A 24,137-nucleotide genomic window follows, 5' to 3' on the forward strand; every position below is an offset into this window, starting at 1 on the left:
TTGACCATCCCTACCTCTAAACCAAATAAAATAAAGATAAAGATAAGGCACTGTCTGTTCTTGGTAATCCTTGCTCTGTCACATGTGCCCAACCTAACCCTGTGCCTGTTGACAAGCACATGAGCCAGGGTGGACAGCTTACGAAGAGGATATAAAATGACCCTGACTAAGCTGTAGCTTGGTTGAGTTGGGGAAATGTTTCTAAAACTTTATTCAAACAGTTACCCAAAATTTATGAAATCTCCCATTTGCACAGCATTACTGATCCCAAGACTTGGGAGTGTTCCTAAACTGTGCCCTGCTTTAAGGGGGAAACACATTGTCCAATGTCCGTGTAGGTTCTCATTCCTCAAAACATGCTAATTTCAACACAAAATTCAAAACTCATTAAACTTTGGCTCAGCTCTTGTATTTTGACAACATGAATTCACCTATTATGATATGCAACGATTCTTAAGGAAATTCTAGCTGTTTGGTGAACTTTAGCAAGAGTATAGGAAGAGTTTTAGCTCCCGTGGAGCCGGAAGAAAGATTGGTTAAGTTTGGTATGTTGTAGAACACCTCTCTCAATTAATCTTTTTGATCCACAAAGATTAATAAATATATCGGGCAGGGTTCAACTAGGGTGCTGCATGCATGGAACGAGGTCCACTTGTGCAATGGGATTTTCACCCCACTCCTCCAACTTTGTGCCCCCACACTTTCCTCCCCACTGTGTGCAGGCAGAAGAGGGGAGGGGAAGTTTTATTGTGTGAGCAGACTCCATCCAACAGACGCACAGCCCACTAAATACTAAAGTACTATGTTGCATTCCACCCAACACTTTGGGTCATTTTGGCCCCTTTCAGAAAGTGGCGTATATATTATATTGAACTGGCCTGACTTTTGGTGCTCCTACCTCTCATCTAAAAGGCTTCTTTAAACCATCACATTCCTAATAATTACAAGAAAGTATAATAAGAGTACTAAAACATGACTATTCGTTGACTGTTTGCCTTCAAATTTAGTCCTAAAAAGCTGTCATAGTAAATATAAAATTGAAAAAAGTCTACTAACTGCAGCACAGATCAAGAAATATCCAGTTCAACAATGGATGCTTTCACATCTTTTTTTAAAAGGCTGATTAGCCATTATTAACAAAGGGTTAGTTAACCACTAAGGGTCTGACTTGCTGGACACTTAGTGTGACAACCAACCAAGTCTTAACCAGAGGAGATCAATGCGCTTAATTCTATTCATCTGAATGGGTGTGCTCTGCATATGACTAACACTAGGTATCACCACCTAGCTCAAGATCTAAGGAACCATTGTGTGATAAATCTTCATTCTGTTGCTAGATTGTTTAGAAGTTAGTTGTAAGCAACTCACATTAGACCTGGTTAGGATTTTCTTTGAAATTACTTGTGCTGCTTTGACTGACACTTTCCCTCCTGAGAGGCCACAGGAAACAAACAAATTTCATAACAGTAGAAGCAAGAGTTCTTGGCTGACCCTTTACAGCAGAGCATACAAATTACTTATCTCTGCAAAACCCGGTGGGTACTATTGACTCCAGTGGTTTCTTCAGGCTCTGCCAAGACAAGTGTTGAGCAAAAGAAAAGGCTCCTCAAGCTTTCTAATCCTCAAAAGCAGGGTGTAACAGTTCTTTTTCTTGCATCTAATGGAAATGGTTCCCCCCCCCCCTTCCTCATACCTTTGCCGAAGTCTTAGAGTATTATATGTCATCTGTTTGTCTTTTCAATGCCAGCATTTTTAATTCAGCTTTTTAATTCAGCATTTTTAATTCAGGTCCACATTAGTATCTTACTTAAATAAAGTGCAAATAATCATGATTCAGTTTCAATCCCTTTCTATGTCTTGCACATGTTTATCATTTTTATTATATATATTTTGCTAATGTTTTACAAGGCAGACTTATAGGCCAGTCAAAAACAATATCCACTTGGAGGTCCCACTGAGTTCAATGAGACTTACTAGGAAGGATGCTTAGGACTGCGCTCCAAGTAAATTACAAGACAAATATTTAAGGAAGAAAAGACAAAGCTGGCTGTTTTGAGCACTGGGGAATATAAAAACAGCTCAGATGAGAAATCACCAAAGCTCACTTTTCATTATTGGAGGATATTCAATAATTACAACACAGGAAGGGCCTCAATCTGGCTCTGGCCCTGCACTTTAGTGGCTAATTTATTCATGGTTCCTCTTATCCATTGCGTTAAACTATGCTATGAAATTGCATTACAAACAATTAGCATGATAATAAACAGCTTTCCAACACACCTAGCACACGCTTTCCCTTTTTACTGTCATTTGTTGAAATCTGAGAAAAAATATTTTTTACGTTTACAGAATGTTTTTAAATTATCTACCACTCTATACCTATAGGAAGTAGGGTGTGTGCATGTGTGATATGCCCACTGATATGTGGATTTCACATAGCCCTGTTCTATGCATGTATGCTTGGAAGCAAACCCTATTATGTACAAAGAGGCTCGCTTTCTTGTAAGTCTGCACAGAATGATTGCCATAAGCAGGCAAGTTGCCCATTCATTTAGTGGAGGGGGAGCTGTAGACAGTGACCCCTCTGAACACACTGAGCTATTAACTCAACTAAAACAAACCATGGAACTCTAGTGCTGAGCAGAACTCTCATGCCTCAAACAAATGATTAGAAGGTCATCCAAACAAGGACCACTGAGATTCTTTCTGAGAAGAAAGAAATCAAATAACAAAAAGGTGCCAGGCCGAAAACTGTGTTGCTATATGTATCATGCCATTTGACTAAAGAGAGAATGTTATCCCAAAGTCCCTAGTTTGGTTATGATGTACTGTTAGATGATGTGCTATGGAACACCTAATAAGACATGTAGATAAAGAGGCCTCATTCTCCAATGAGATCTGTGAAAGGTAACCGGACACCATTATTCAACTTTTTGGTTGTAATGATTTTGGAACTGAAACTATGATACTAGCAACCTTTGATCCTCCAGGGGTTTGTCTAATCCCATGTTAAAACCATCCAAGTTGGTGGTCATCACTAAATGGCAGCAATTTCCCTTATTTTAAGTTCATGCTTTATAGTTCCCTCCCACTTCACCTATTAGTCCTGCACATCCTCATACCCTGCATTGAGAGGGATACCTTCCAAGGCCTAGGCCAAGTTTCCTACATCTGAAATTCAATAAAGTTGTGGCTTAATTTGAACCCATAAGCTGGTGTCATGTCTCCTTCTTGGGGGCTCCAGGGACAGGGGTTCAGCGTGTGTGCTCGTAATTTCCCTTAGTTTAACTGTGAAGCACAGTTCAGTTTGTCTTGAATCTTCCACCTCTGAGCTTCCTTGGATGACCTCCAGTTCCAGTGGTATAAGATAATCTTTTGCAGGAGGTATCCCATTTTACAACACTGCTTTCTATGCCCTGAAAAACAGAATCTCGGTTTCGCTTGGATTGCTAACTTATGTTTGATCTTGTTGTGCACAAGTTTTTAAAACTTTCTTTTAAGACCTATGTCTCATTTGAACGGATGGGTTTTTATTATTGGCTTATCTTTTATTTGCTTTTTCATCACTGCATAAATGTAATTATAGTTGTTTTATATAGTTAATGGGTCGTCTCCAATGATTCTTGAGAAAACGTTTGGAACGGGAGACTGAAGAGGGGAGGAACTGGTAAAGCAGCCTCCCCCAAACTCCTCTCCCATTCAGGAATCGTTGAATACTCATATGTATGTAAGATTTTATTAGCACTGTGAAACATATGCCTTGTTGAATGGAGCCAGGCAATGCCAAACCACTTCTGCAATTGGGAATGGGGGAGACATTCCATTTTGTTGGAATTTAAGAGTGAACTTTGTAGCTTTCACTTTCCAAAACAGGATGTGAACCGAAGCACGGCCATCCAGCATAATTTGCATTTCATAGGGTTTTGTAGGTTTATATTGCTACTGTCCCATTCTACTACTTCTGCTCTTGGCAGAGCAAAGAAGAGGCTGTGCCTTATCAAGCCATACTAGGCTGACTTTGTTATTCGCCCTCCTCCACAACTTGACAGCAAAAGGGGAGTCATTTCCTGCCTGTCTACCTACTGGGTAGATAGGACAGAAAATGGCCACAATAGCAAGAGTAGGGAAACTCAGGCCCAGAGCCAGCTGTGGCCCGCCAGGCATCTCTACCCTACAGCTCTCTCTGGTCCTTGGAACTCTTCTCAGGCCACATTCCTCACTGGACCAAACTTTTTTTTGTCTGGCTGGACTGTGTCTTGCAACTCTGATAATGCCTCTTGCTTGTAAGGAATGGACTGCACCGAAGTAAAATATCATTGGGTGGAAGACTGTTTCTAAACTGTTTTAACTGCTTCTTGAATGTTTTTAACTGTAACTGATTTTAGATGTTTTAAATTGTAATCATTTTTGGGGGGAGGGGGGAACGTCATACTCTGCTTAGAATAGTTTTGTTTTGCTTTTGTTTCATCTGTCTGCTGAGCTCCTGGGGGAGGAAGGGTGGGATGTAAATTAAGTAAATAAATAGTAAGATTTAAATTAATTCCTCCGCTCACTGTGATCTCTAGTCCTGCCCATCACTGGCATGTGACCCTCAGAAGATTCCCCAGCATGTCTATAGTAATAAATAAAACAAATTAAGAATTCTGAAATAGGGAAATGGCTCCTGAATTCGGAAACAATGCAGGCCACCAGTGGATTTTCACCAGATTTTGTAGCGAGTATGTTAGGCCACCTTCAGTGAGCATGTATTTGGAAGAAGATTTTGTATTTTCCACAACTAGAAATGTATCCCTTGAAACGGGTGGCTGAAGGAATGTTACTATTCCTCTCAAACTCACATGAAAGCAGAAAATTAAATTTGTATATATAAAAATCTGTAAGAAAAGGTTAAGATACCCAAAATGGGAGCTACTCCCCTCCCCTAGCTTAATATAATTGAGTTAAACTCATATGGTGGAAGTATTTCACATCCCATATGAATATCCAAAAATAAATGAATGGGCAAGAATAAGAAAAAAGAAGACATGCATATATGCATATACGTATATATACACACACATTGTAGATGGCATGTATTGCAAATTGATGTCACTTTCCAGTCATTTTAGTTAAATTCACCATTATATCCCACCTTCGATAAGCTTCCAATACAAATTACAGGGCATAGCTGTGGTTTTCCCCACCCTTGCTACTACCGCTGCTTTTAGCACTTATTGGCTGCCGTACAAAGATGCTTGCAAAGCAGAAAGCATAATTTTAATTACTGCGAAGCCTAATCATTTTTAAATGAGGTATTTATGAAAATTGATGGGAAGGTGAAACACAACAGCAGGACTATCATTTCTCACACAGGAGTACTCTGGCACGAAAGGGAAAGGGGCATCGACGGATCACGTAAGTGTATGGAACACACGCACGCACGCACGCACGCACGCACACACACACTTATTTATTTTCTAGTTTGTGACAGATTAGAAAAAGGAATGACAGGTATAACAACTCGTGTAAAAGGGCAGGAAAATAAATGGCCCTGTATGTAAATGCTTCAGCATATGTAACCCTGGGTGTGTATGGCCCTTTAATTATAGAATTATAGAAGGTGGTGGCACGGGTTCACGTCTTGAGTGTTTATGTTAAGAGGGCTTCTGAGTGTCTGCTTTGCAGTTACTGGCCAATCAGGGGAGATTAGGCCTAGTTGGGAAGGAATTAATCTTAAACCCTGAACAGCTTGGCTTAGGTAAATTAGAATATTTATAAATTATGAGAAAATTCATAAAATATTTCATAAAAATATTCATCCTAATTTCTGCGTTGTTAAGTGGATACATTCTGTCAGGCGATGGTGTGCTTTTGTTAATTGTCTCAGAGTTTCTGCTTTTGCATGTAACTCTCTTTCCGCCACTGCTTTGGGAAACAGGGGAGGCTGTGGTTTTCAGGCTTTATCAGTTAATACATGGGCAAGAAGTTCCTCTGTAAAGTAACAGCAGGAAACATACCTTGGTGCTGATATTGAAAGAGGAGTAATAACTGGGACTGTGGGAAATTTTAATAATGGAGCTTTTTTGTCATTCTCATTGTATACTTCTGTTAGGCTGTCTAACAAACTGTTATATTGATGGATAATATAAATGTATTAATTTGGTTTATTCACCTTAGAGTATGCTTCCATGGTAGATCTTCTACAGTGAACCCTGAAGAAAGTAAGAGAAGATTACAGTGGTACCTCGGGTTAAGTACTTAATTCGTTCCAGAGGTCCGTACTTAACCTGAAACTGTTCTTAACCTGAAGAACCACTTTAGCTAATGGGGACTCCTGCTGCCGCTGCACCGCCAGAGCACGATTTCTGTTCTCAGCCTGAAGCAAAGTTCTTAACTTGAAGCACTATTTCTGGGTTAGCGGAGTCTGTAACCTGAAGCTTATGTAACCTGAAGCGTATGTAACCGGAGGTACCACTGTACAACACTGGAGGAAGACGGAGGTGGGGAGAGTGCACTGCCCTGGCACCACAATCCCAGTGGGGTGCCATCGCGGCTGCCCCCCTGCGCTGGAGCCATGCCCCCGCAGGCAGTGCGCCATGCCACCAGGATGTGCGCCACGCCCCTGGGATGCACGCCACACCCCTGCGGGCAGCGTGCCACAACCCTGGGACATGCACCATGCCCCCCGGGATGCACGCCAGCCACGCCCCCACCTGCTCTCCACCCCCAGTGCCAGAGCACGAAGCTCCGCCACTGGATTACACACATTCCCCCCCCCACACTCTCATGTTCCCAAAATTGTTTCCCACCTGCAGCTAGAATCTCAGAATGGATAGTCAAGGGACAGACCTCTAGCCCTATTTGGGTGTACAATTGAAAGGAAAGAGACTTGCACCTGGGACCCCAGAACAGCAGCCTTCCACTCCATTGCCATAATACAAACCTAGTAAAGTATTATCCAGTTCAATCCTATGCATATTCACTTAGATGTAAGTCCCATTGTTTCTATTTGAGACTACGTCTAGGTAAGTTTGTAAAGGATTGCAGTCTGGCACAACTAAAACAAAAGGATGCATCTGATAAAGCAGAATGTAACCTACCAAAGCTCATGACACAATCCTTTCATTAACTTTTATGATGCCACAGACAGGATCCGTGTTTGAGTTTCCTTTAAAAGACTAGCATGGCTATTCTTCTGGAATGTTGCATCTGCCTCAATCATAGCTTTTCATCTGTATTTTCCAATACTTTTCCAATTCGTTTGTGAAAAGTTCATTTATGTCTAGTGTCGCCCTCAGGAACTGATGACAGTACAATCAGTTTCTTGTTCAATAGCTTTACTCTGAGCAATGGACGGTGCACACCATCTGTTAATAACTCTGAAGTTAACACACTTCACTACTAGTTTTTAAAGCTACAGCTTATGAATTAGCTGTTCTGGGCCATTTCAGGGAGCTGCTATGTAGAATGAGTATAGTTTTGCAAAGGGATACATACTTTGTTCTTTCTCCATACTACAAACAACTCTGTAAAAGACATGTAGAAACTGTGGGCTCACTGGAAACTACAGAAACCAGCCCAAGGGAATAATTGGAATGTTTCCACCTTCTGCCATTAGTGCATTTTCAAAAATGAGAATTTTGCATAAAGTTTATTATTATTATTATTATTATTATTATTATTATTATTATTATTACTATTATTAAAACACATTAGTGTGTTTTTTCTCGTTTGATCTAATACATGAGAAATGCAGAAATAAATTCTTTCTTCATTTAATGATTTGTTGCCTTTTGATTTTCAGGTTTGGGTCCTGACAGGCACAACTAAAATTCCAGTGAAAACAGGTCTGAAAAATCTAAAAGCATTCTTTGTCCTCTCAGAGAAAGGGGTTGTACATCAATGACAAGTTGAAAAATTCCTTGCCCTGCTATATCTCCAGCACACAGGTGTGGAAGACATGTGTAGAGAAGAGTTCCCATTGGGATATTCTGGTAAATCAAAACTGAACACCAAGCCTGCTGCCTGTGATTTATACAGATAATTTTCCATAGCAGAAGACTGTGAGTTAAAGAGACAAACCCCTGAGCACTATGAAGAGCATCCTCAAAGATGCAGCACAAGATTCTCTTATAAGCGGTTATCCTGTAAATTCTAAAGTCACTAGGGTTCTTTCATTTACAAGGTACTGCTGTACTGGTGTATTTCACTAATGCAAATGCAGATCGGGGTCACACTGTAAAGAATACATGTTTGCAAAACATGGTAATACCAACTATGCCTTCCTAGGATCATACTAGCCTGCTGGCTCCCTGTGACTGCTTTGCTCCTTCCTGGTCTTTTCAGCAGAGCAGCTAAGCCAGTGATGGCCAAACATGGCCCTCCAGCTGTTTTGGGACTACAGTTCCCATCATCCCTGACCACTGGTCCTGTTAGCTAGGGATGATGGGAGTTGTAGTCCAAAAACAGCTGGAGGGCCAAGTTTCGTCATCAGTGAGCTAAGCCCAGGATTGGTTTACTGTGTCATCCAAACCCAGGCTTGTTATTTCCTCCTTAGCAATGAGCTGTAGTCAAGAACAAACCTTGGCTACAGCTTGTGATTAAAGGGGACAGAGACTGATATACAGCCAGGGTCCAGGTGCCACACTAAGTCAAACCTTGGCTTAGCTGCCATGCTGCACTGAGCTAAAAGGACCAGGATGAACAAAGCGGCTATGGCCACCTCCCTGGATGCCTGAATGCTCACACTAGACCATGGTTTGGTTTAGTATTATATGTGAATGCAACCCCTTTATCTCCCTTGGGATGTGAAATAAAAAAGTGGATGATTCTTAAGTCGCATATAGTACATTATATTTCTTTGTCACACCACACTGCACCACACCTTTGTGATTTCTGATCACAGAGAATGACTGCACACACACAGGGTGCATTGAAAAGAAGTCTTGCAAAAAGGAGGAGGAAGATGGAGAACAATCACAGTACTTCTCCCTCACCTCTGTGAAAAGTGAAAGTTTGGGGGAAAGGGCTTTCAAATGAAATGCTTCTGTGCAGGTGCTTATTGAGACTTAGCACCACCACCCAAAAATATGATGATAAGTCATGGACACTCAAACTTCCTTCCCAAAGATTCATTCCCAAACACCGAAGGTTAAATGCTAAAGAAAGGTGAGGAAGGGGGCTGGGGATGTAGTTCTGGAGGATGGAAGGCACTCTCACCAACAATAGTTATAATATAACATGTTTGACGCATATAAAATAAATCTGAAAAATCCCCGAATAAAGTAGCAGAAGTAGTGGGATAACTGCAAGTTGGTGAATGTGTCATGATTCATGAGAAAGCAAGAAGCATACTACCACCAAAACCCCCCACGCTCCTAATGTGGACTGGGTCTAGGTTAGAGGGCAATTAGAATGTACAGTAGGTTGACTACATGGACTAATCCAGCAATTTCTCATTTTTGGCACTGTTTTATGGATTTGATGTCATTAGACCCTTCAACACCTCCAGCAACAGTAGAACACATTCACTTAGCCATTTGAAAGGTCTGGATTTCTTTAGCTCTTTTTTAATCAAAGACGGGGTTTGAAATGTCAGCTCATGCCAGGGCTTAGATATAATGAAACTAAGCCACACTGGAGCTGCCAAAATACATTATTTAAAGAATGTGCTAATCACACAAGAACAACTTCAACATCCCTCCCTTTCGTAGCGTGGGAAGAAGGGGGAAACGTGACTGCAGGGATTTGTAAGTTGATGACCAGAGCAGACCAGGTCTCAAAAGTTTTGAAGAAAGAACCACAGATACAGTAGGTGAAAGAAGAAGGGGGGGGCGGAATGAACCTGGGGTAGGTGATGAGGAAAATGAGGAAATGATTGAAAGTTAAAGAGCACACTGCCAAGAGTTGTATAGATAAGAAATACTTTCCTCTCTCCTTAAAATTTGAGAACTTGGGTTTATGTTTGGCCTGTTCACTGCATTGTTGTCTTGATACATGTGCAAAAGACAAGTAATTGCCGATTAATTCTCCAATCCAATTACGATTTTTGTTATAAAAATCCTGCTCAATGAACTACGTAAGAGAAAATGACAAGCAATGCCAATTGGAGGACTGTTTCTGAAGTTGGCTAACACCTTGGTCTTACTAGATGCCAGTGATTGCCTTTTAGTTTCTGATGCTGCATGCAAGTCAAATAACAAATTAGAAGTGAATCTAATATGGGAGATGGAGCTAAAGTTCAGCAAAAATGTCCTTAAACAAAAAGTGGGATGCTGCAGGAAAATTGAAACAATGGCAGCCTTCGACACTTCTGAAGTTACTGTACATGAACAAAAATAATTAGAGTAGTCATTTGTTTCAATTGAAATAAAGTACTTTAATATTTATAGTCTGTGCCAGTATTATAATGACTCTGGGGCTAGAAGTGAAGTGTCACAGCATGTTCCACATGTTTTTAACACTGTTTCTAAAAGCTCTAGAGGCTATTAAATTTAATGAACCCATCTGCTACGAAATAGAGGTCCAACATAATCAGTTTTCTCAGTGCCATATAATGCAGATGGCATTCCACAATCCACGTGCCGGGATAGTTTTGTTTTTTATGGTCTTCTTTAGGTGTGTGGGTATTTTTATTTTACTTTGTTTTGATGGTCTGAACATCTTTTATTGTCTGTGCTATTTTATTTTACAAATACAGTGTACATGATGCCTGCAATGCAAAGTTTAACTAATTAAAATAAATACTGCCATTTAATAACACCCTTTCCCCTCCGTAGCAGTTTTGACAACCAGCAATTAGCTCAATGATATAATACTCTGCAGCTAATATAATCATTGAAAATTGCCCTAAGAACTTCCAGGTCTAGCACTAAGACAAAAGCAAACATGTAATTTATCAAATACAAAGGAGTTTGTTTCAAGAATCAAAGATTCTAGGTAAAAGACTAGATGTGCATAATGCAGTTTATTCATGATATTGTAAAAGGTCTTAGAAATCAGGTGTCAGTGTGGAAATGGAACCATTAAATGGCCATCTTTACAATAGCTTGTCCATCTCCTCATGTGCTCTCTTTTCAAGTGCTTTTATTTTATAAGAAGTGCTTTTACTGAGCCGAGCAACTCGACAGCTTCCTTAACCATTTGGAAGTCATCACAGCCCCTAGACTTTCACTGAAGCAGCATGTACATGCTTGTTCTTATTAACATCCAGCTGCTGAGGACAGGTCATCTTGGCTGCGCATCTACTGATTAAAAAAACACACCACTGCTCACTGCACTTTGAGCTCAAGTTCAGTCAAGATTGGAAGGGTTCATTATGTTTCGGCCAATTGCTACTTTAGTTTTTTGTGTGTGTGTCATGTAATGCAATGGGTGTCATGAGCAGTTCTATAGTTCACCTTTAACAAAATAGTCAGTAATGAAGTGAATATGGTACACTTGTCGAGAAAGCAGGATGCTTGGCTGCAACAGCTAGAACTCTGGAGCTAGGTCAGTCTTGAAAAATGTACATGGATATTTTTGGAAGTTTTTACAAAGGCTTATTCTGAACTTCAGAAGTGTGCCTTTTCCTATATTTGACTGGTTTGTCAGCAGCCACACTAGATGCTTCAGAGTCACCAGTTGGTACAGAATGCACGTATAAGAACTCTTATAGAAATCAGACTATCAGGGCATATTATACATATTCTGTTTCTGGGCCCAATTTGAAGTGCTGGTTTTGTTTTTAAATGCCTTGGGCCAGATTGTCTGAACACCCAGCTTCACGAGCCTGCCTAAACTCTTAAATCAGCTTCAATTCAGCAGCAATACCATAAAAATATGCCTTACCAATAGAAAAAAAACCATGCGTAGGGAGCACTCCTATGTTTCTTGTTCTGTAGCTTTTAAACAGAACTTAGCACTGGCTAAGTTTTAGTTGTTTTCAGTCAAGTCAACACACAGCCAAATCTGATTGGTTAAATAATGTTTAAGCACCAGGCAAAACTTTTCTTTTTACGCAGGCATTTGCCCTTAATTTAAAGGGTTTCAGGTATCTGTGGCAAGATATATAAGACCTGTCATTTATCTCTATAGCTGTATTTATTGGGCTTTTATTGGTTTTGTTTGCTATAATTCATTTTTATACTATGTTTGTACATCGCTTTGGGTCACTTTTGTGAAGAAAGTGAACATTCCAACTCTACAGTTCTATGGTTCTATAAAAAAATAAATAAACATTAAATAAATAAAAGCAGCAATCATAAAAATCTTGAGAAATGGTTTCTACAATGATGGACATGTCATGACAGAGTTTTCATTTTTAGCAAGTAAGGTATCCACAGAGGTTACGTATATGGAGAACTATCCAGTGTTTGATAGTCAACTAGTCTTTTGTCATTCTACCTACAGCAAAAAATGTAAGGGGGAAATAGTAGAAGTTCAAGTAAGAAATCTATGTCTGAAAAGAAAAGTACAAAAGGCTGATAGCAGATGCTACCACAAAGTATGGTGTTTAAAGCTATTTTGATTTTGTGAGATACTTGTAGAACAGGCACAAAATGAATTTCATTATTCCCTGCATAAATAACTGATTCACAAATACACTTCCTCCTCTCACCTTCTTATAAATGTTTTTTACTATACTTTGCATTCACAGTAATTGCTAATATTTACTTGCCGTAGTCATGTAAGAGCATTTCAAACTAACTGTGAAATATTGCAATGGGCTTTCAGAGCAGCAATCCATAATGTGCACTAGAAATAAGAGACCCTGGGCTCCTTTTACTGTGCTGAAAATGCTAATTATATTCACTTATGATAATAGCTCAATTAACAAAATGCCGTCTTTGGGAATATCATCTGGAAGAAAGAGAGTGCGAAATTACTTTGATTTCTTCCTAAAACCTGATAAGACATGGCTCTTTTATATATAATGCTGAAGAAAGGTGATTTGACATAAGCTCATAAAATCTCTGCCTAAGTCTAAAAGGAGAAACTCCTGTCCTACTGGATGCGGTTCATCCATAGGGGCAAGCTGTGAGCCACTCTTACCAACACCATGATCTGAACTGAGCCATAAATTGTTCTTCTCTTTGGTATAAAGAGGATCTATGGATGAAGTAGCAGGGGTGGCAAGACATCAGTGGCAATGAAGTGGCAGAATATTCCCAACAAGCTTCACCAAATATGGGCAAATATGGACTAGAGCTCATTTGAAGGTCTACCCAGGAGTAGCCAACACACTGCCTCCCATTGTTGCTGTTCTCCAACTCCCATCAGTCTCAGTCATCATGGCCGATGGTTAGAGATGATGGAAGCTATATTTCAACAACATCTGGAGCATTCGGTACCTCTACTGCAAGTCATGATCCCAGAATATAGTGTGCTGAAAACCCCACACTGGGCTACCCTCTAACATATTTCCAAGTGCTACCTACATTTGCCAAGTGTGCATTCATTGAACCCGACAAGGAGACATAGGACACAGGTGTACCTTACATTTAAAGAAGAGCTAACAGACATTTAAAGCCCAGAGCTCCCCCCCCCCAAAAAAAGCATTATATGAATTGTAGTTTCTTAAGGATAGTGAGGGATAAGCTAAAGTTCCTAGGATTCTGTTGTGGAAGCCATGTGCTTTGAATGTATAGCATGGATGTTTCCAAAGAGAACAAAAATGGCAAGAGTTGTACAGTGGTACCTCGGGTTACATACGCTTTAGGTTACAGACTCCACTAACCCAGAAACAGTGCTTCAGGTTAAGAACTTTGCTTCAGAAATCATGCTCCGGCGGCGCAGTGGCAGCTGGAGGTCCCATTAGCTAAAGTGGTGCTTCAGGTTAAGAACAGTTTCAGGTTAAGAACGGACCTCTGGAACAAATTAAGTACTTAACCCGAGGTGCCACTGTATATGATATTCCTTGGCTACCTCTGGGCTCCTCTATTGTAGTGGTGAATGATTTCCCCTAAAGCTGAGTGAACAATTGTGCAAGGAGAACTTTCAACCACATTTGTAAAGGGAGAGCTAGAGCAAAAGGGGAAGAAGGGTGGTTTGATGGGGATAATGAAAAGACATAGAAGCTGCCCATTCCCTCAACACAGCCCACGCATGTTGAGGAGTGAAAATGCAAGACGGGTTTGTACTGAGTTCTCCACCTATGGGTGAATGGATTGTGTTCTTACCATAAAAATCCCGAATGCTAATCATTCCCAGTGCTGAACCTTTCTTCTTTTTATTCCCCCCCCCCATTGCCTACTTTTTGGTGTGTTCCACAGAGACCCCAATATCTCTTTCCAGAGTACAGTCAATTTAAACCTCATCAATGTTTATGTGTACTTGGGATTTTATGTGTGTGGCACTTTGCAATTACTTACACTGGATCTTATCAGCCATTCTGTTGCCCAGTCACCCAGTTTAAAGGGAACCTTACAGAGCGGTTCAGAATCTGATTGGGATTTTATTATCCAGAACAATTTGTGCCATCTGCAAACTAGGGAACCTCCTTGTTCACTCCGACTCCATGTCATCCCCCCCACCCCAGCTGGAAATTGCAACTTTAGGTTTCCTGAGTCTTCCCTTCACTGAAATTAATCTTAGCCTTCAGGCTTGAAAAACAGCTTTTATAAATAATGGAAATATAGCTAATTCCGCAATAATCCACTTGAAAACACATTGAAGCTGTATTACAGTGATAATATGTTGATGTCAAGGTAGAGCAATTTGGAGTCTTGGTCACAATCCAGTGATCTTGAATTTGTAGAATTTTTAAAAAAATATATACAAATACAAATAGGCAGGAAATAAAGTGTAGCCTGGATTCAACCAGCCAGGTGCCCACACAGAAGCCAGCTCAAGGGCTCCCTCTAGCAATGGAACTTCCCTTCCTCCTCCTTCTGTGTCCCACCCCCAAATATGCCTTGAGGTTTGGGAGAACCCCCAGAATAGTGTGAAGGGGAGAAAAGGAGGACCATGCCATCTGGCAAGCAGAAATGCTTGTGCTGACAGAATGATTGGAAGAGAGTGACATTGAATTCCTCCCTATAAATGGATTTTGCCAAAGAAAGCAGTTTAATTGCACTGCATTGCAATGTTTATCAAACCAACATAGGGCTGCCTCTGAAGATGGTTTGGAAACTTCAGCTGGTGCAGAATTTGGTGCCCAGGTTGCTCACCGGGGCAAGATGGTTTGAGCATATTACACCAACCCTGGCCTGACTGCACTGGCTGCCAATTAGCTTCTAGGCCCAATTCAAAGAGCTGGTTTTGACCTAGAAAGCCTTGAACAGCTCAGGACCACAATGCCTCAAGGACCACCTCTCTCTATATAAACCAATCTGGACTCTGCGTTCATCATCTGAGGCCCTTCTTTGTGTGCCTCCTCCGTGAGAAGTCTGGAGGGTGGCAACACCAGAACAGGCCTTTTCTGTAGCGGCTCCCCGTCTGTAGAATGCTCTCCCCAGGGAGGTTCTTCCAGTGCCTTCATTATACACCAGGCAAAAACATTCCACTTCAACCAGGCCTTAATATTCTATGGGCTTTTAAATGTGTTTGTGGGAGGGGGCATCGTTATTTTATTTTTAACTATTTATTTTGTGCTTTTATCCTGCATTTTTATTTTGTGAACCGCCCTGAGATCTTCGGATGAAGGGCTGTATATTAAATACATACACATACATGCATAGAGAATTACACTAACAAACGGGAAAGCAAGCATGGCAAAAACTGATTCTAACATAGGAAGCTGTCTTTTAACAAGTCCGATCAGCAGTCCACCAACCTCAGCATTGTCTACAATGACTGGGAGAATTTGCAGTCCTACCTGCAAGGACTAAACCTGGCTAGGGCTTTCAGCATATAGCATACAGCATACAGCATACAGCATACAGCTGAGCCTCTACCACTGAGGTACAGCCCTATCAGCAGTTTTGTGGGCAGTTACTAAGTGCTTCGGTTATAAAGCTCCAGTTAGCCTTCAACTGACAGATACTGCATCCATATGATAAGATAGAAGAATCCAGGACAGCTGATGCGCACAGCAATTTCACACAACTAACCATTTGGCTCCCAGACACAAAATAACACTCTCAGGGCCTTAACTCAAGTGAGAGGTGCAATCAAAATAACATTATCAGCTCTTTTCCTGCCCACATGAAGGCAAGCACTTATTGATGACCACACCAAATGTTGCTGTGAAAGACAGATGATAAGCGAGGTCATCATAATTCCAATGTTACTTGAAGAAATCAGGTTTAAAGGTAGCTCAAGAGAGTATGAAAAATGGTATTGCAATTGGAGATGCTCAGATGTGACTAACATTACAAAAGAGGGAGACTTGCACAAAGACAAGACTGTATATATCACAAAGCTACTGTCCTATATTGTGTAAGACCAGTTTGCATAAGTTGCACAAACAGCCCCTAATAGTATAGTTGATATAGTTGATTGATATGTTGGACTCACAGAAGGTAATGCTTCTATCATCAAAAATTCTCTTTATACCCAGGGAATGCAGCCAGTAAATATCAGTTGAATCTATATAGAAGCCAAAATGATAACCAGCTTAGAGTTCCCCACCAACCCACAACACCCTCCCCACTTCTCTTTGCTTGCTGCCAAGCTGGGAAGGGCAGTGGCAGAAAGTGAAAAGTGTGGAGGGCAGTATTTCCCCTCCCTCTCTCCCTCCCTCTCACACGTGGTGTCACCACAGGGGGCTGCCTTGACAGGGCCTTCTTGGTGATGGCTCCCTGTTTGTGGAATGCTCTTCCTGGAGTGATGTGCTTGTCTCCCTCATTATTAACATTCAGGAGGAATATGAAAAGATCCCTTTTCACCCAGGGATTTGTTGGCTGAAAGATACTGTTTCCAGCAACCATTAACCATTATTAACTGTGAGAATACCTGAATAGTTTTAATGTTTTAGATGTTCTAGGTGTGGAGAGGTTATCCTGTGAGAAGGAGGAAGGGCTTTCAGGAAGTCTTTTGAGGATAGAACGGAAGTAAAACGGGGATTCTTCCTTTGCTTGGATTATGATCCGCAGCAGAGAAAGTGGAAGGTAGTGGACTTATGCTTTCAGGTGACTCATTAAGAAATTCTGAAATTTGTCTCCAAGCCAAGGTAAAGAAAAACTTGACTGGCAACACTAAGAAGAAGCTGCTTTTATAGTAGTTGAACTATTTGTCCACCTAGCCCAGTCTCATCTGCTTCAATGGGCAGCAGCCTGCCGGAGTTTCAGGTAGAGATCTTTCACGTTACCTGCTGCCTGTCGCGTTTAGCTGGAGGTGCCAGGTAGTCTATGCATACAAAAACCAAAATACAATTGTACTCCTGCACAATGCAAGTAGGTGGAATTTATTAATGCTTCTCCCTACTCTTGAGGAACTGTAAGATTCTCCTTTCTGCATCACCCACTTTAAAACTCCCTTATTAAGACAGAGGGAAGAAAATGGGCCTGTGGGAAAAGATTCCTTCTTATCAGGTCCTCACCATATGCCAGACAGCTGATCACGTGAGACTCAATAATAGACTTTACATAATGGGCCTAATTATCCTGTTATAATGTCTGAACAAATATCAACTAAAGATTTCTGCCAGGAAACTGCAATTAGCAATAGGGAACCAGAGCTATCAATTATTATCCCTTTAATATCCAAAAAGACAACACAAAAACCAGAGCCTACGAAAAAGAGGACTAGAGAAGATGAGATCAAGATTGGAAATCCACCATTTAACCCTGATTCAAACCAAAAAGCATATTAAAATCTATCCATTGTCACAGAATAACACAGTTTAAAGTTGTACAGTTCTTTTAGCACAGCAATGAATGTGGATGCTAACAATGTTTCCAGATAGAGGTAATGTTAGTTCTCATATAAATTTGCACAAAGCTAATGAATCTCAAATTTATTTATATGTTTAACATTTTCAAAAAGTGAGATTGAGCTCACCTGGTGAGATTTCTGAGATTTGTCTAGTTCTGGTGGAGGTTAAAAAACAGAAAAGAACTATAGAAAATATGTACAGGCAATTAGAACAAATGTTAGATTCTACTCACACTAAGCTACAAGTGTGTGCGATAGCTATGTTTGTATAAAGAGATCCCACCATATGTTATCCCTGTTTAGAAATGTATTGTTTCTAATATAATTGTAAGTAAGTTCTACAAACAATCAAAATGATCTACTACTTACCATAAAAAACACGTGAAAACGAAACAAACACAAAATAAAAGGTTATATTGTCATTGGAAAACAATACCGGTTCTAATATTTTCTACCAATCATGCTTATAGGCATACACTAAAAGGAGAAAGGGTATTTACTCAACTTCAACATGAAAGGCATCTCCCTTTTAAAAATGTAATAGTACATTCTTAAACATATTGTTCACATACTAAAAACTCCCAAGGCATTTCTTCAAGGTTTCCTGTTGGAATCCTGAGCATACCAGCTTCTATGTACACATATCTTCAGAATATGATTTCCAAACTCACCTTGAAGTTGTTTCCTCCTTTTTTTGGTTGGGATTTAACTGGAGATGCCCCCTCTCCATTCCACCCACCCCAACTTCAAATTAGGAGTGCACAATTTTGGATTAGATCTATCACATATCCACCAGATTCAGCTTAACATCTGCCACATTCATGAAAATGGTATGCAGAATTAGTTTATTGCGTGTAGGGTAAAATATGTAGATTAGGAGCCATTCACATACCTGGTATCCTTGTTAGTAATTAACAAGTTACCTACCTCTGCTTTATAGCATTGGAACTATAACCTTGTGACTTGACCTACTGGTATTGACTAGGGGTATGTGTCAGCAACGTTTGCACCCCAAATAACAAGAGGAATTGGAGTGATTCGGGTCCTGATCTCACATTCCTCAGGCCAGATTGCATCATTAACAATGTATCTCAAGGTGGATCAAGGGACCCATAACTTCCAAGTTGCTCTGTGGTCTCATTCCCCCCAAAAAACCTTAAATGTGCAACCTATTTGTTTGAGCTTTATCTAGGGGTACTTCCCTTGTGTCCAGTTTTCAATCTGATTGTCTGCAAATAAAATTGGGGAGGGAACATGATTTCTATTTTCTATCACGCTAAAGTCTTCCTTTGCAGAACCGCTAGATTTTTGAAAATTGGTAGGCTTCATCCCCTCCAAAAGCATGACCAAGCATGCAATTTGCATTCAAATCTATCAGGAAATCAAAACATTACAGGTCTTTTCTTTGTTTAAAAAAATAATTTTTAAAGGTTCCTTGCACAAAACCCCCTGGATGGGTCTGCATGAAATTTGACATGGGAGGGCTCATTTGCCTGCAAATTCTATCTACTTATGTGAAAAGAAAAAAATGTTATAGCTATTTTGAACTCCTGAATTTTGGATGTAACAGATCAGATTCAGACCCAAAAAACTAATCAATAGAATGACTAGAGCAGGTCCAAAGCAGATTGGGCTGCTTCCAAATGCTACAAATACAGATATAAAGCAAGTCTTGTGGTTGTTGCACATACAAATTTAATAAATTAAATTTAAATTTAAAAATCCCTAGTATTGACTGCAGTTGTATGAGTTTTATATGCATTAGCTGATTTATACTTATGCCATACATTTGTACTTTATATGCTTGGCAAGCAAAATGGCAGCTTTGTTTACTGGGCTTTAATACACGAAGCCTTACATTCTCTACAAATGAAAGACTTCCCAGTAACTGCTGCAGGTGAAATTAGTCAATTCAATGTAATGTAATGTAAATTGAACTCCATCTTAGCAGCTCATGCACAATCCAGTGTCAAGGAAGCAAAAGCTCAGGACATTCTATGTAGTGTCAAATGCAATATGAGAACAATACCAAATTCCTTTGGGTGTTCTGCAAATAAACAGGATGTATTAAACGTTGCCTCTTGAAGACTTACAGTGCTGTCAACATAGGCTTCAGTCCATACCACGTCGTGCTCTTGATCGATCACTTTGGGTCGACTAAGCACATGGAGATATTCCATAACGTTTTCCTGAACATCGGCTAGAGTAGATATCTGAGTGAAAAACCCTGCGGAAGTTCAAAAAACACACACAGAGAGAGAAACATGAGGCCATGCAGACAGAGGGGAGCGTAGAATATGCATAATAATTACACTCATCTTGTCTTCTGTTTGCGCAGAAAGAAATAGGGGAAAGGAGGGGGGAGGGTGGACTTGAAGAAAAAAAATTCTGAAGAAGCCTTGTCACGCATTAATTTGTGAAAGCACAAGTCTGTGAAATGATATGTCAGTCCTGAAAGGTTCCATTCCTCAGAGTGTTATACACCATTGCACAGCCTGTCCTAATTTGTTTGGTTCCAAGTCAATTTTTCAGCTTCAGGATAAAGTAAAAGTGGAAGAAGTTTGTTCTTAAAGGTAAATGCTTTTTAAAAATACTAGGGATCTATTAACTTTTTAGAGCCTCCCCCTACCCCCACCCCATTCTAAGTACCCAGCATCACAAACGTAAGGCTGGTATTGTAAAAAATGTCTGGTTGTATCCAATTCTTGCTCTTCAGCAGAATACAGAATTCCAAGCACCATAATTTCTTCTTCTGCCCATTGCAGTGGCCAGATGCTACATACAGTGCAGTCCATAGTTATCCGCTGAGCCAACTAAATAACTCTTATGTACTGAGAGTACTATGTGGACTGCATCACTAGGCTTAGGGAGTGATCCTAACTCAAAGTTTATTGTATGTTAGGAGTAATCCTAAATCCCAATCTATAATGGGAGTTGGAACCTGTATCCCTTCTCTGGCAGAGGGACTCGATCATGATGAAAATCCCTGCTGTGTCCACTGCAGATGTGAGCTATTGTGAAGCCAGCGCAGCAGTGGTAGCCAGAGTAAGTTCCCAAATGGGGTTTTCCAGGGTCAGGGCAGAGCTAATAAGTCTATTTGCTGAAGAAGATCCTGATCTTAGCCCCTCTGCTGTGCCAGCCAGAAGTTGGCAAGGGTTCGAAAGTGTTGGGTAGCTCCACTGCTCTGAGTGGCCCAGTCCTCTGTTAGGAGTGCTCATGCTGATATTTTAAAGACTTTTTTGGGTTTATGTGCATTTGTTGATATCTGGCACTGTGTGTGTGTGTGTGTGTGTGTGTGTGTGTGTGTGTGTAAATTTCACGTTCTGAGATTTTGTCAGTTTTGAGCATCACATTAGTCTCTGCATAGAAAAGGACAGCTGTGAAAAGAGACACAGCACAGTACTTGCAGACATTATTACAGCAAGGAAGCTTGAGGGCTAACCACACATATTGCAAGCAAGGCACAGACGTGTAAAAAAAAAAAAGCCCAATGGTTGTTTTTCTTAGGTGAAGTAGCTTCAGGAGCAGGATCTGGAGTAGAGAACTAACACAGAGGCAAGGGTACTTGAAATGCTGAATGAGGTCATCCACTGGTTTGAGCAGAATTTATTTGTTTTGTTTATTAAACCATTTACATACACCCTTTCACTTTACAAGCGCCAAAGCAGGGAAATCTGTGGATGGCACCCAACTCCACTACTTATTTCCACCAGCCACAGGTGGAGCAGTGGGAGTGCAAAGTCAGTGCCAGGATGCAGCAAAGGTCGGGAGGAGAGCCACCAAACTGAAGCTCAATCCATACAAGGCAGAGGCAATGCAAGTGGGTGGTTCACCTGCCAGGTAAGTGGTGTTCAACCTGTTCCAGAGCGGGTTGCACTCCTGCTAAAGAGAACTTCAGGCCCAGAGGCTAAACACAGCCCTCTGGGCCTCTCTTTCTGCCCCATGGGCCTCTTCCCCAGGTCACAGCCCCTCCCCAGCCACATTCCCCTCTCCCCAGGCCACACCACTCACCAGCCTTGCTTCACACCCTCCTTGAGTGTTTTTGCCTGGCTGGAATGTATCCTTGAACTCTGATAATGACTTTTGCTTGCCTGGATGGAAGATAGAGAGGGGTGTGTGAGAGTGTAAGTAGAAACTAGTCTAGGTGCTCAAAGGTCAAATAGACACCTGTTATTATGCCCACTTTTGCCTCTAGCCCTGCTGCCCCCCATAGGCATGTGAGCCCTAGGAGTTTTCTCCAGCCCTGGACTACATAGTCAGGTTGATAGCCTGGGGGTGCACATTGATCCATCTTTGTCATTGGGGAGACAAACTGCCTGGATTGCCATTGGGTCCGCTTGAGCTGGTATGCCTGGTACAGCCTTACCTGGGAAGGAATAGCCTAGTTTCAGTCACCTATGTACTACTAATCCCCTACTTGGTTTATTGTACTGTGCTGTAAGTGGGGAAACTGATAGAGGTCCAGAAACCTTTATCAGTTCAAAATACAACTGTGAGATTGATAACTGGGGAGGGGGAAAATATGTGTAAAACACTTCATCATCTTCACTGGCATGCAGTCCATTTCCAAACCCAGCTTGAAGTGTAAGGATCATTTCTTCACATCTGTATCTATCTGGACCTCTGAGGTCCTTATCAGAGTTTCCCACCTGGTGGGTTTAGCAGATTGCTACAAGTGAAAGGGTCTTTTCAGTGGTGACATGCCAGCTGTTGAATGAGCTCCCTAGAGCTCACATGGCACCTTTTCCATGCTAGACAAAGCCCATCTGATTTTTTATGCTGTATTACTTTTTCTTGTTACTTGTTTTTTCTACCATTAATTAATTTTAACTTTTGTATTATGTTTTAGGTTGCCTGGACATCTAAAGCTGCCAATAAATACAGTAAATAAATAAGTAAGATGGACAGTAAACTGGCAAGTGACAGTTTGGAACAGAAAAGCAGTGAGAACAATAACTAAGTGCTCCCATAACAGCTTTTCCCTAGAAAAAAGTCAGTGCCTGCTTTGTTACACTTATGCAGGTAGAATGCCATTTCATCCTTCATTGAAATGTGTGAGCCATTCTCTGCAGAACATCACAATTTAGGATACTACAGCAGTGGGTCTAAATAGCCAATCTTTTAGTTATTTCTTAGTGATATAATAACTCCACAGGTTCAACTGCCTCTTGTCACCATTTTGTCCCCACACAGACTGATGTATTGATGAATTTTCTCAACCTCTTTCATCAGTGTTATGTAAAGTGTGAGGCACATGGTGTACAATTAATATTTAAATAAACTAACATTAAAGGGAAGGGACTGTCAAATTACTATAGTGAGGTAGACTATTTTCTTAAAGACTCGCCTAATACTGGCTCTTTTGTTTGTGGCTAACTAAAACATTGAAGTACGCCTTTGTTTTCACAGCTGGCAAGCTTTCAGTTGTAATTGACTGTTGAGGGAGAGGCATGGCCGAATCCCTTAAAATTTGGCAAGCCAAACCTTTGGAAAATGTTACTTGTGCATCTGAAGACCTTGGTAACAATTTGCCCCTTCTCCTACAAACTGCTAGGAAGATAGTTGAAAACTTTCATACACTATTCTGTCGCGGTTTTGGGGTCTTGACTGTTTTAATGTATTTAAAATGGGCTGCCGCTCTGCCTCATTAAGCCCATGCTCCCTCAAGGTATGGCCTACTTATGTAAGGGAGAAACATGCTGCGGTAGGAGCGGGAGTTGGTGGTGGTCTCCTTCAGTGTGTGAAATTCCACCGTGATCCAGTTCCAGAGAAAGGATTTCACTATCCACAATCAAGTCGGCTGGAAATCTTTCAAACACCCTCCATCTCTGCTGTGTGCTTCCAAGGAGAAAATCACCACGAGGAAAATTGATTCTAGGGGCAATGACCTCTATGACAGCTACACGGTTTGGCTTACCCATCCATGCAAGAATTAGACTGCAGTGCAGTCCTTCTGAGACTCCGCAGAGAGGCACTGCCAGGTCTCAGTCCTCTCTTGCTGATATTATCTTTCATTCTCCCACCCCACAAAAAAAGAACCCAGCAGTGCTTCAGCTAATAAGGATACCCTCCTACTATTCCATAAGTGAAAGAAACTTGTGCTGCAGCATCTATAGGGGTAGGGTTCAATTAACATGACATGGAGTAGCAGATAAATTCATGTTGCTCTTGACACTCTAAGCAAAGGTTTATGGAGATGTTAATGAAACAGACAATAAAAGGTTCTGCTGACTTACACTAATTCCTTTTTTCTTTTTAGCTTTGGAATAAATTTATGCAGGTACAGAAAGAGGATTATTGGAAGATTTTGTTGAAAGATTTCTACCTTGCCTTTTGACCCCAAGATGGCTCTCTACCATAAA

At 40.8% G+C, this 24,137-nt stretch overlaps 1 protein-coding gene across 2 annotated transcripts in view; it reads right to left on the minus strand.

The window, feature by feature from the left end:
- Positions 1-24,137, minus strand: part of CACNA2D3 (calcium voltage-gated channel auxiliary subunit alpha2delta 3) — a 488,574-nt gene that overhangs the window by 154,175 nt on the left and 310,262 nt on the right. For both annotated transcript variants that reach the window (XM_083602945.1, XM_083602944.1), the window contains exon 13: positions 19,869-20,002. In XM_083602945.1, the coding sequence (XP_083459071.1) occupies positions 19,869-20,002 (134 nt within the window). The remainder of the gene's footprint in view (positions 1-19,868; positions 20,003-24,137) is intronic.

Source organism: Podarcis filfolensis (genome assembly GCF_964270895.1).
Source record: "Podarcis filfolensis genome assembly, chromosome: 2".
Taxonomy (NCBI): Eukaryota; Metazoa; Chordata; class Lepidosauria; order Squamata; family Lacertidae; genus Podarcis; species Podarcis filfolensis.